Source organism: Mytilus trossulus, chromosome 7, assembly GCF_036588685.1.
Source record: "Mytilus trossulus isolate FHL-02 chromosome 7, PNRI_Mtr1.1.1.hap1, whole genome shotgun sequence".
Classification (NCBI taxonomy): domain Eukaryota; kingdom Metazoa; phylum Mollusca; class Bivalvia; order Mytilida; family Mytilidae; genus Mytilus; species Mytilus trossulus.
The window spans coordinates 59,112,242-59,126,083 of NC_086379.1; the positions used below are offsets into that span (position 1 = coordinate 59,112,242).

General features: G+C 30.8%; 1 protein-coding gene across 1 annotated transcript in view; it reads left to right on the forward strand.

The window, feature by feature from the left end:
* The first annotated feature begins 271 nt into the window (after positions 1-271).
* Positions 272-13,842, forward strand: part of LOC134726554 (uncharacterized) — a 67,575-nt gene continuing 54,004 nt past the window's right edge. The window contains exon 1 of the mRNA XM_063590960.1: positions 272-416. Coding sequence (XP_063447030.1) covers positions 359-416 — 58 coding nt within the window. The 5' untranslated portion in view covers positions 272-358. The remainder of the gene's footprint in view (positions 417-13,842) is intronic.

Below are 13,842 nucleotides of genomic sequence, written 5' to 3' on the forward strand. Positions count from 1 at the left end.
CAGGTTCGCCCTCACCCCTTCACTACATACTCTTGTTTTCAACCTTCGTTTGACATAATACATACAATTATTCGCCTACTTCTTTTTATTAATTAAGTATATATTTTTTACATCACTTGTTAGTAGGTCATCAATAATTAAAGTTGCATACACATGGTACAGGTCCCCTCAATATATTGACGCCATAAGGATACTGATGAGATTAATAACTTGATATTTGAAAAATTAATAATTAAAGTTTTCCAGTAATCGCTTGAAGGAACAAATTCGCTTTAACGATGAGTTTTTCCATTGTTATATTTACCATCACAAGTAATAGATGATAATGTCCTCGTGCAAGGGAAGACTCTATTGAACTATGATTTTTTTTACTTATTTTGTGGTTTTATTTTGCTGTATTGGAACAGTTTGTGCTGGTAAGTAATGATGAATTCGTTATTATAGTACTGTCAAATATTTGCAGCCAGTACTTTAGTTATAGTATACAATAATTAATTGAACTCATATACACGTTTGTCGGGATTTTGTAATGTTTTAATTATGTTTTATAAGGAATTTAGTTTATGTAGTGTTTATCCTTCGTTTTGATATACTTGTTTAACCCTGATTGATTGATGGACAGTTAATATTATAAATTTAGCTCAGATGATAAGTACGTAAATGTCCAGTTCAGCTATATAGAACTTGACTTACTTCAATATCATGAAAAATCATTTACGAGGGTTCGGATTTGCAACTTTTTAAAAATATGAAAAGATAGTTTATAATGTTTTCACCATAAAATGTTTATATTGGTAAATTCATTTTAATTAACGTATTTTTCTTTAACATTTTTGATGTATTACGGTTGAAAACTAGCGGACGAAAAAAAAAATAAAAAACGGTTTATAATAATTGCTTCCCTTCACTCACTTAAAACGGTGGAGAGGTTTCTCATTGACAACAATTTCTTCATACTTACGCCCTGCAGCATAATTACAGACTTAAAAGTAATGTTACAAGACGTTACTAGGACGAATAAAAAAACGACAATTTACCGTTTCCTTTTTTTTTTGTATTATGCAAAACGTTTAGGTATATCACCAACCCAGTAGTCGAAGTGTTGACATGAATATCAATAATGTGGTCATTTTTATAAAGGAGTAGGTCCGGTAAGGGCGGATTTTGGCCTCAAATTTCAAGTTCATCTAACGAAAGATTTTGAACATATTTTAAACACTTCAGTGTTTATTTCAATTGATTCGATTAGTTTTTGTGAAAGATTTCAACTGATTTAGTCATTAAAAAACGCTCCGATTCAAGTTTAAATATGAAAAATCTATCAAATATGTTTTTTGTCAAAAATGAAAGTGGCCGCATCCGTGTTCATCCTCAACCTTTATATGTGTTATGTATTATCATCAAATACAACTTACATTTCAATATTATGAATGAACACGAATGCGGTCACTTTCATTTAAGACGGAAACCATCTAAAATTTAACTAAAATGCTAAACATTTTAAGATTTCAGTAATTTAGCATGACTTAATGATGCTAGTACCCGATATGTGCATTGTATTGACAAAAACAGCCCATATTTATGAAGCAGGAGCATTCTACTTTTAAATATACTGAACGGCTTTAGAAACGCAACACTCGTTTTGTTGGTTTTTTTACCAAATCTTGTTTGATTCTCTTATTATAACATCTGTCCATGCTTATCATACTTCTTTCTCCTTACAAAAAATCAAAATCTGACTTACCTGTGGTTATTGAACATACCGAATTTTTGAAGTCGCACGAATTTCTTAAAGCGAAATTTTGGACCCATGAAAGATTGTTTCAGGATTTTTGCTTTGTGAAACAGTTCTTTAAATCCTTTGACTCACTTAATTCAGTTTAAAAATGTTGCATCCCCATTTTGCCAAGACTGAGAAATAAAAAAACTGAATTATCCCCTGAGAATATTGCAAACATGAAAACATAAACGTGCTGCAACCATACTTTATGACTTCAGAAACTCGTCTTACTGTCGTTCCGACAACGAAACAAGTAGACCAGATTTGTTTCTATCATCAATGAACAGATCAACGTGTAGTGACAATGAAATGTCAACGGAATTTGAATACGCAACGTCATTTGCAAGACGTGTTTACGGCCGCAACGTAAACTGCTAATCAAATTGCCGAGTGTCATTGAGTATAGATTCAAGACTCATTCATGCCATAAATGTTTACCATAAACTGAATTACTTAAGAATCGACTGAAAGAAAACCTTTAAAGCCCTCAAGTTCCAACCACACAATTGCCAAAAGCAATTAATGGGTCAAACAAATGCAAAATCAGAAGGTGTAAAACAGAACCTAAAACATGTCAGACAGTATTTGATGACCTTTCTGACAATCATTTTGGCGTTTGTAACAGGCAGTCATCTTTTTTGACGGTGACACATTCATTCAAAAACAACACAAAAATAAACTAGTGTTGCGTTTCTAAAGCCGGTCAGTATAAATAGCTCAAAGATTAATAATTTCACAATTTTGTAAAACTGCTGAATTTTGGGGCCAAAAAGGGGTCTTACTGAACCTACTCCTTTCCCGTTTACAAATTTTGAATTTTTCGAAAAACTAAGGATTTTTTTATCCCTGGCATAGATTACCTTAGCCGTATGTGGCGCAACTTTTTGGAATTTTGGATCTTCAATGATCTTCAACTTTGTACTTGTTTGGCTTTATAAATATTTTGATATGAGCGTCACTGATGAGTCTTATGTAGACGAAACGCGCATCTGGCGTACTAAATTATATTCCTGGTACCTTTGATAACTATTTAGAAATGTTGGTCTTCAGTGCGCTTTAACTTCTTACTTAATTTATGTCTTTTCCTCTTTTTGGATAAAACGTCACTAATGCGTTTTTTGCAGACGAAACGCGCGTCTGTCGCAAATACAAAATTAGAATCCTGGTATCTATGATAAGTTTATTAACAACCACTGGGCTGATGCCACTGCTAGTGGAGTTTGTATTCCCCGGGAAAGATTCAAAACATGTCGCTAGTAAAATGGGCCCATATTAAACCGAATAATCCAGTCGTTATATTACGATATCTACTATCACTCCATCAACTTCGAGAACAGTAGTGGATAGAGGGTGCTGAATTATTCGAGTTAGGCCCATATTGATATATATCGTATCAGTGAATCAATAGGTAGTGCTGACCTAAAAAAAAATGTAGCGTTGATTGCAGTCACAATTCTTTATAAATCTGTTAGAGACAAACTTGATAAGTGAGCACCCTATGATTTTTCATGTCATATAAACGGATATATATGTACCAACATTATATCAAGAAAAAACATTATGGGCAAGACATTGGAGACTTTTAAAAATGTCTGCCAAAGTCAGGAATATGGCAATTAATATTTTACAGTTCTTTTCAGTGCGTGTTGCATTTTGGTTTGTTTTTTTGTTGTTGTTGCTCTTTATTGTTTTTTTTGCTATATTATTTTCCTCTTATATTTGATGTTTCCCTCAGGTTTAGTTTGTAACCCCGGATTTGTTTTCTCTAAATCGATGGATGACTTTTGAAAAGCGGTATACTACTGTTGCCTTTATTTTGTACAGGCATTTTCTTATGTAGAACATGGTGGAATAAACTAGGTTTTGTAGCTAACTTAACGTTTTTCAATTTAAAGTTACAACTCAACAAGCTGAAGTTGTAAGCAAACTATATCCAGAATATGTGACATATGGCTCATTTACAATACATTGACCTTTGTTGTTACAACTGACACTAATTTCCAGTTAATAAATTATTAACCTAAACTTCTATAGCATCTCTCCCACAGTCCAAATAAAAGTTACGTGTTTTACTCATTTTCAATTTAGTTTTTATTCTCTATAAATAAAATTGAGAATGGAAATGGGTCATGTGTCAAAGAAACAACAACCCGACCATAGAGAAGACAACAGCAGAAGGTCATCAACAGGTCTTCAATGCAGCCAGAAATTAAATATTTCTGAATTTAGTACCAACTAGGATGAGAAAAAGACATTACACTTAGAAATATACGTATAAGATATTCTTAATAATAAAAGAATTTAAATTGATAATGTTTCCTCCGGATTTTCGCCTGCTAGTTTTATGCTTTTGTTTGACTGTGCCGTTAATAATTTAAGATAGTGTCGTTTAGTTAGTGAACTGATTATTATGCAATTTAATGATTCAAGCCTGGTTATTTTTAATCAAATACAAAAATTGAAACTGTGACTGAAAAAAAAACCGAAATAGTTTACATACACCAGATATTTTATTTTTAAATTGACCCATTTATTTGCTACAACAAAAACAAAAGTTTGCTTTTACAAAACTTATGAACTTTCAAATATGTTTGCTTCGATCATCATTGCAGTGAATCGATTGTATAAATTAGCATCTTGTGCAGAAAAAAATGACATTATTAATGTTAATATACATATTGGGAAAAAACGTGTATTTTGTACATAAATGACATGATTACTAACAGTAGAATTAATGCAGGGATCTATTAGGAATTCCCTGGAAAGTTGAAAACATAGTAAATTAAATATTTCTTATTTCTACTGAAATTGTCATAGTTAAGTTCCATAGCAGCATTTCCGCAATTTTTTCATTATTTGGTTATATTTCTATATTTAAAATGACCTTTTGTCATAAGATTTTTTTTTAATTATTTTTCATTCAAAACATTTGATCATCTGATGGAGGTTATTCTCGATCTGTGTATTTATGCAATGGAAGTTAAAGAGACTTCTGTTTCGGAACACTAACCGGTGCACTGGAAAAGCATGTGTTCATAAAGTTTTACATGCAATACGTATTTTTATATAAGCATGGTTTACTTTTTTAAATTGTTATTTGGATGGAGAGTTGTCTCATTGGCACTCACACCACATCTTCCTTCATCTGTATATAAAAAGGGATTACTTTTTGTTTAGTTAAATGTGTGGGTTTATCTTTTTCGTATAATGAACTTGAGAGATCAACGGACAATAAAAATCATATTCGCCCGAAAGTAATTAAATTTAGTGTTGACGCATTAGATCTTGATATCGCTCCTTTCGGGGCTCGTGGGATTCTCTTAGATTTTTGTTTGTTAATATGATTATCAAATTATGTGATCTAAACATCAGTTAACTAATGTGTTTGTCTTTCTGTGTGTACTTCATGTAGTATATTAAGAGACGTTTAGTATTTGTCAAAATAGGAACAACCCAAAAACACAAATACATACATCTCGACTTCATTTTATGGTATTTGTTTAAACTGAGTTATGAAGGAAAACGGGTGAAATCGACACGGTCACAATAACGAACGTATTGACCTATACGATGTGTCGTTTTTCAACTCACATGTCCGCAGTCTTAAATTTAAACTCCTAGAAAATTCAAAACGAAATTCCGTTAGCGTACGACAAAAGCAAACGCTCAAACACATCAACCAAACGGATAACAATTGTGTGTCCCTGACTTGGTACATGTATTTTTTTATGTAGTAGATAGTAGATTTAAACTGGTTCTATATCTAATTAAACTCTGACAGTTGCATAAAATTACATTGTACTTACAACGACGTGTGAACCAAACGAAAAGTCATTAAAAGTAAAATGTCAAAAATAGGGGTACAGCAGTCAACATGGTTTTATAATCTTTAATAATTTGTAATTTTATAAATCATTATAAAAATAAACAAATATGTCAACAACAAAAAAAGGCATATAATTTTGAGAAACCTTGGTGGTACTTCTTTCAAAAATCATAGCGCAAAAAACGAACTTCAATAGTAATTTATCAAACTAACTCTAATCGATTTCAATAAACGAAACAATTAGAAACCAACTGTCATATACCTGACTTGGTACAAGCATTTTATGGAGGGAATGGGTTTTATAGATAGCTATCCTCCCACTTTTATGATAGTTTTTCATTGTTTTGTTTTATTGACAAACTTGGGTTTGAATCCAAATAGACATGATAAGAAAACGTTCTGTTGGTTGGTATCATTCAATTTTGTCAATTTTATAGAATTACCCTTTTAGAATTTACCTTGGATCTCGGTATTTTTTTTATTCTTTGTTACCACACGCAGCAAAAATGTAAAGACTGGAATTTTCACAATCAGTAAAATTGTAGATTAAACGACTATTCAGATATCAAAATAATTATAATACAATTTCAAATGTTAGTTGTCAGTGTACCGTCAATTGCATAAATTATCCACCCATGGTCATATTCAATCTTAACAATAGCGTGTTGCAGTCACAATTGCAAGTTCTAGACTATTGTTATTAGGACAAGTGTATCACAGTACACTATAGATATATAACATAAAAGGATAACTTAACATTGCTATCCCATGTCGACATAATGCATTATATTATCGGGTTTGGTCTACGGACGACAGTATTAATGATGCTAAATACTATACCACGTTATAGAAAACAGATTTACAAAAGGCATTGGCATGCAAGTTTGTATGTTCCATATATTTACTTAAAATTTCTACCACCAGTTTAGTTTTAGTCGAAATAACACTTGAAATTGATGAAACTATTATGAGAGTAAAGTCTTTAGCATAGAGCTGACCATTGGAAATGTAAGATTAGCAATAAAAGTACAGACGTGAATATTTCTGTTTACTTTTTTCTTTTTTCTTTCTTCCTTCGTAAATTGTAACATGTAACGACAGTTCTGTACCGTTAAGTAACACATTCATTGAAATTACGAATAACATTTTTGTATTTGCAGAAAAATGCTCTAACGGTTTTTAGATTCATAATGGAAAATATTTTCTTCGTAGTCAAAAAGATTTCTGAAATGTTTTTTTTATATAAGAGATTCTGATAACCTTGCCCATGCTGTATTTTATGTTACCATTTGAAGATTGTATAACGCTGTAGTGTTATTGTAGTGATTTTATGTCATATTTTGGGAAGAATGATACATTTTCATCATTTATTGATTCAAACTACAAAGTTATGGTTAATAGAAATATCGTAAAATAAAAGTTTCACATCATATACTTCATAATTGAAAGACACAGCTAGTTCTACTCAAAATGAATATTTAATGTGGTACAATAAATGAATATTTGTTTTTGATTCAAATATTGTCATAAAATTATTTCTTAATTACATCAATAGGTCTTTATTGATACTAAAATCCTTCTTTTAAAAAAATGTAGGTTGAACAAATATGTTATAAGTCAGAATAAAGTATTGTTCCTAAAAAAACTGTCTCATAATGAATAATCGTAACAAGAGGTCAATTTACCGTTTTCAAAAATAAGTAACTGTCTATTTACCATAACAAGGGTACCAGAAGTGGAGCACGTAATATCAACCCCGGATATTGGTATGGTTTGTGTTTCTTTATTTAGTTCTTGTTCATGGCGTTGTTGGTTTATTTTCGACTCTGGTATCATTTGTCTCCCCTCAGCCATAGATTGTCCTAATTATGGAAAAAATAAGAAGGTATAAGAAGAGTTTTCACACTATCAGCAACATTGTTTTCTTAAACTAGACAAACAATAAGAATGTAACTGAAGATTGTGTATAGAAACAAAAAAATAGCATACTTAAAAAGTACTAAATATTTATAATTTGGGAGAGAAAAAACAGAAAGAGACATATTTAAATTATTTGTTGACTTGAATGATATTTGGCAATCATCTTCTTTTTTTATATTTGCAATCCTTTTACGCTTCAATTTGATCTGTTTTGAAGCGTTTTCCGTTTTTCTCTTTGAATGTTTCTGACTGAGGTGGATCCAAAAATACATTTCGGACAATACAATTTATTTTATTCGACCCACAGTTAGTATAGATGTTTGTCATATTTTTCTTTTGCCTAATGGGATTTGTTTAATATCATTATATCAAGAAAAAACATTATGGGCAAGACATTGGAGACTTTTAAAAATGTCTGCCAAAGTCAGGAATATGGCAATTAATATTTTACAGTTCTTTTCAGTGCGTGTTGCATTTTGGTTTGTTTTTTTGTTGTTGTTGCTCTTTATTGTTTTTTTTGCTATATTATTTTCCTCTTATATTTGATGTTTCCCTCAGGTTTAGTTTGTAACCCCGGATTTGTTTTCTCTAAATCGATGGATGACTTTTGAAAAGCGGTATACTACTGTTGCCTTTATTTTGTACAGGCATTTTCTTATGTAGAACATGGTGGAATAAACTAGGTTTTGTAGCTAACTTAACGTTTTTCAATTTAAAGTTACAACTCAACAAGCTGAAGTTGTAAGCAAACTATATCCAGAATATGTGACATATGGCTCATTTACAATACATTGACCTTTGTTGTTACAACTGACACTAATTTCCAGTTAATAAATTATTAACCTAAACTTCTATAGCATCTCTCCCACAGTCCAAATAAAAGTTACGTGTTTTACTCATTTTCAATTTAGTTTTTATTCTCTATAAATAAAATTGAGAATGGAAATGGGTCATGTGTCAAAGAAACAACAACCCGACCATAGAGAAGACAACAGCAGAAGGTCATCAACAGGTCTTCAATGCAGCCAGAAATTAAATATTTCTGAATTTAGTACCAACTAGGATGAGAAAAAGACATTACACTTAGAAATATACGTATAAGATATTCTTAATAATAAAAGAATTTAAATTGATAATGTTTCCTCCGGATTTTCGCCTGCTAGTTTTATGCTTTTGTTTGACTGTGCCGTTAATAATTTAAGATAGTGTCGTTTAGTTAGTGAACTGATTATTATGCAATTTAATGATTCAAGCCTGGTTATTTTTAATCAAATACAAAAATTGAAACTGTGACTGAAAAAAAAACCGAAATAGTTTACATACACCAGATATTTTATTTTTAAATTGACCCATTTATTTGCTACAACAAAAACAAAAGTTTGCTTTTACAAAACTTATGAACTTTCAAATATGTTTGCTTCGATCATCATTGCAGTGAATCGATTGTATAAATTAGCATCTTGTGCAGAAAAAAATGACATTATTAATGTTAATATACATATTGGGAAAAAACGTGTATTTTGCACATAAATGACATGATTACTAACAGTAGAATTAATGCAGGGATCTATTAGGAATTCCCTGGAAAGTTGAAAACATAGTAAATTAAATATTTCTTATTTCTACTGAAATTGTCATAGTTAAGTTCCATAGCAGCATTTCCGCAATTTTTTCATTATTTGGTTATATTTCTATATTTAAAATGACCTTTTGTCATAAGATTTTTTTTTAATTATTTTTCATTCAAAACATTTGATCATCTGATGGAGGTTATTCTCGATCTGTGTATTTATGCAATGGAAGTTAAAGAGACTTCTGTTTCGGAACACTAACCGGTGCACTGGAAAAGCATGTGTTCATAAAGTTTTACATGCAATACGTATTTTTATATAAGCATGGTTTACTTTTTTAAATTGTTATTTGGATGGAGAGTTGTCTCATTGGCACTCACACCACATCTTCCTTCATCTGTATATAAAAAGGGATTACTTTTTGTTTAGTTAAATGTGTGGGTTTATCTTTTTCGTATAATGAACTTGAGAGATCAACGGACAATAAAAATCATATTCGCCCGAAAGTAATTAAATTTAGTGTTGACGCATTAGATCTTGATATCGCTCCTTTCGGGGCTCGTGGGATTCTCTTAGATTTTTGTTTGTTAATATGATTATCAAATTATGTGATCTAAACATCAGTTAACTAATGTGTTTGTCTTTCTGTGTGTACTTCATGTAGTATATTAAGAGACGTTTAGTATTTGTCAAAATAGGAACAACCCAAAAACACAAATACATACATCTCGACTTCATTTTATGGTATTTGTTTAAACTGAGTTATGAAGGAAAACGGGTGAAATCGACACGGTCACAATAACGAACGTATTGACCTATACGATGTGTCGTTTTTCAACTCACATGTCCGCAGTCTTAAATTTAAACTCCTAGAAAATTCAAAACGAAATTCCGTTAGCGTACGACAAAAGCAAACGCTCAAACACATCAACCAAACGGATAACAATTGTGTGTCCCTGACTTGGTACATGTATTTTTTTATGTAGTAGATGGTAGATTTAAACTGGTTCTATATCTAATTAAACTCTGACAGTTGCATAAAATTACATTGTACTTACAACGACGTGTGAACCAAACGAAAAGTCATTAAAAGTAAAATGTCAAAAATAGGGGTACAGCAGTCAACATGGTTTTATAATCTTTAATAATTTGTAATTTTATAAATCATTATAAAAATAAACAAATATGTCAACAACAAAAAAAGGCATATAATTTTGAGGAACCTTGGTGGTACTTCTTTCAAAAATCATAGCGCAAAAAACGAACTTCAATAGTAATTTATCAAACTAACTCTAATCGATTTCAATAAACGAAACAATTAGAAACCAACTGTCATATACCTGACTTGGTACAAGCATTTTATGGAGGGAATGGGTTTTATAGATAGCTATCCTCCCACTTTTATGATAGTTTTTCATTGTTTTGTTTTATTGACAAACTTGGGTTTGAATCCAAATAGACATGATAAGAAAACGTTCTGTTGGTTGGTATCATTCAATTTTGTCAATTTTATAGAATTACCCTTTTAGAATTTACCTTGGATCTCGGTATTTTTTTTATTCTTTGTTACCACACGCAGCAAAAATGTAAAGACTGGAATTTTCACAATCAGTAAAATTGTAGATTAAACGACTATTCAGATATCAAAATAATTATAATACAATTTCAAATGTTAGTTGTCAGTGTACCGTCAATTGCATAAATTATCCACCCATGGTCATATTCAATCTTAACAATAGCGTGTTGCAGTCACAATTGCAAGTTCTAGACTATTGTTATTAGGACAAGTGTATCACAGTACACTATAGATATATAACATAAAAGGATAACTTAACATTGCTATCCCATGTCGACATAATGCATTATATTATCGGGTTTGGTCTACGGACGACAGTATTAATGATGCTAAATACTATACCACGTTATAGAAAACAGATTTACAAAAGGCATTGGCATGCAAGTTTGTATGTTCCATATATTTACTTAAAATTTCTACCACCAGTTTAGTTTTAGTCGAAATAACACTTGAAATTGATGAAACTATTATGAGAGTAAAGTCTTTAGCATAGAGCTGACCATTGGAAATGTAAGATTAGCAATAAAAGTACAGACGTGAATATTTCTGTTTACTTTTTTCTTTTTTCTTTCTTCCTTCGTAAATTGTAACATGTAACGACAGTTCTGTACCGTTAAGTAACACATTCATTGAAATTACGAATAACATTTTTGTATTTGCAGAAAAATGCTCTAACGGTTTTTAGATTCATAATGGAAAATATTTTCTTCGTAGTCAAAAAGATTTCTGAAATGTTTTTTTTATATAAGAGATTCTGATAACCTTGCCCATGCTGTATTTTATGTTACCATTTGAAGATTGTATAACGCTGTAGTGTTATTGTAGTGATTTTATGTCATATTTTGGGAAGAATGATACATTTTCATCATTTATTGATTCAAACTACAAAGTTATGGTTAATAGAAATATCGTAAAATAAAAGTTTCACATCATATACTTCATAATTGAAAGACACAGCTAGTTCTACTCAAAATGAATATTTAATGTGGTACAATAAATGAATATTTGTTTTTGATTCAAATATTGTCATAAAATTATTTCTTAATTACATCAATAGGTCTTTATTGATACTAAAATCCTTCTTTTAAAAAAATGTAGGTTGAACAAATATGTTATAAGTCAGAATAAAGTATTGTTCCTAAAAAAACTGTCTCATAATGAATAATCGTAACAAGAGGTCAATTTACCGTTTTCAAAAATAAGTAACTGTCTATTTACCATAACAAGGGTACCAGAAGTGGAGCACGTAATATCAACCCCGGATATTGGTATGGTTTGTGTTTCTTTATTTAGTTCTTGTTCATGGCGTTGTTGGTTTATTTTCGACTCTGGTATCATTTGTCTCCCCTCAGCCATAGATTGTCCTAATTATGGAAAAAATAAGAAGGTATAAGAAGAGTTTTCACACTATCAGCAACATTGTTTTCTTAAACTAGACAAACAATAAGAATGTAACTGAAGATTGTGTATAGAAACAAAAAAATAGCATACTTAAAAAGTACTAAATATTTATAATTTGGGAGAGAAAAAACAGAAAGAGACATATTTAAATTATTTGTTGACTTGAATGATATTTGGCAATCATCTTCTTTTTTTATATTTGCAATCCTTTTACGCTTCAATTTGATCTGTTTTGAAGCGTTTTCCGTTTTTCTCTTTGAATGTTTCTGACTGAGGTGGATCCAAAAATACATTTCGGACAATACAATTTATTTTATTCGACCCACAGTTAGTATAGATGTTTGTCATATTTTTCTTTTGCCTAATGGGATTTGTTTAATGAAATATTTTACTTTTTGTCCTAGCGATGATTTTTTGGATTCGAGCGTCACTGATAAGTCTTTTGTAGACGAAACGCGCGTCTGGCGTATTCTAAATTTAGTCCTGGTATCGATGATGAGTTTTTTTACAACCACTAGGTCGATGCCACTGCTGGTGGAGATTTATATCCCCGAGGGTATCACACGCCCAGTAGCCGGCACTCTTTGTGCTGACATGAATTGTCATTGATATTGTTATATTCATAAATTTACTGTTTACAGTTTTTTGAATTTTTTGAAATACTAGGGCTTTCTACCTCAGGCATAGATTACCTTAGCTGTATTTGGCAAGACGTCTAGGAATTTTGGTCCTCAGTGCTCTTCAACTTCGTGCTTTGTATGGCCTTTTCAATTTTTGGGATTCGAGCGTCACTGATGAGTCTTTTGTAGACGAAACGCGCGGCTGTCGTATTCTAAATCTGGTGGGAATTCGCTCATTGGCAATCATATCACATCTCCTTTTTTTTGTAAACATTCGATAAGATAATTTAAAGTAGAAATTTAACTATAATGTGAAAGTATTTTTCCGATCATAATGATGGCTTAATATGCTGAAAACAGTGTACGTTTCAAATTGAATTTCTCGGTATTAAACAAATTTTTGTCTGTATTCGTTTCATTTGAAATACAAACTTATCGATAATAGAATAACATATGATAAAATATGATTTCTTTAGAGTATTTAAAAAAAGGCGTCATTGATAATAGTTGTATATTAAATTTTCCCATCAATTATTTCATTAATAATCAACAACACGATAGTGTTTTTATGATCTAAAAGAGATATAAATGTTTCGGTCTTTTGTTTATTTTTTTTATGTTTTGATGTAATTACAACTTAGGGTCATTAGGATTTGAAATAAAATAGTATATATTATTCAATTAAAATATGAAACTTGCTTAATTTAGAAATGGTATTTACAGCTATATTGAATTCACCTACTTAAAGTTTTAATCAACTGAAATGGTTTTATATTCTGAATGGTACATTATTGGTAATCTGCTTCGAAATTTCCTGGTAAAGGTTACTCTATAAAACTCTTCGGTTGCATGCAATTTTTACAGCACGGGGGTGATATCACTTCTGGTGTACTATTATCAGCTTAGTAGTCGATACTTTGGAACTGGCATGATGTTGTACAAACTTTGTTTTAATTGTCTGGTATCGACTCCTACAGTAAAAATCCAATTTTGATATGAATTATATTGTTAGGTCCCTTTTCTGAAGTAAACATCCTTCAGTACTATATAATACATCCTTATTTTGCAAAATGTAGCTGACGATAGTAAATCTAGAAAAACGCGTTGGACGTATTCAATTTATGATGTATTATTTTAATTTACAAAAT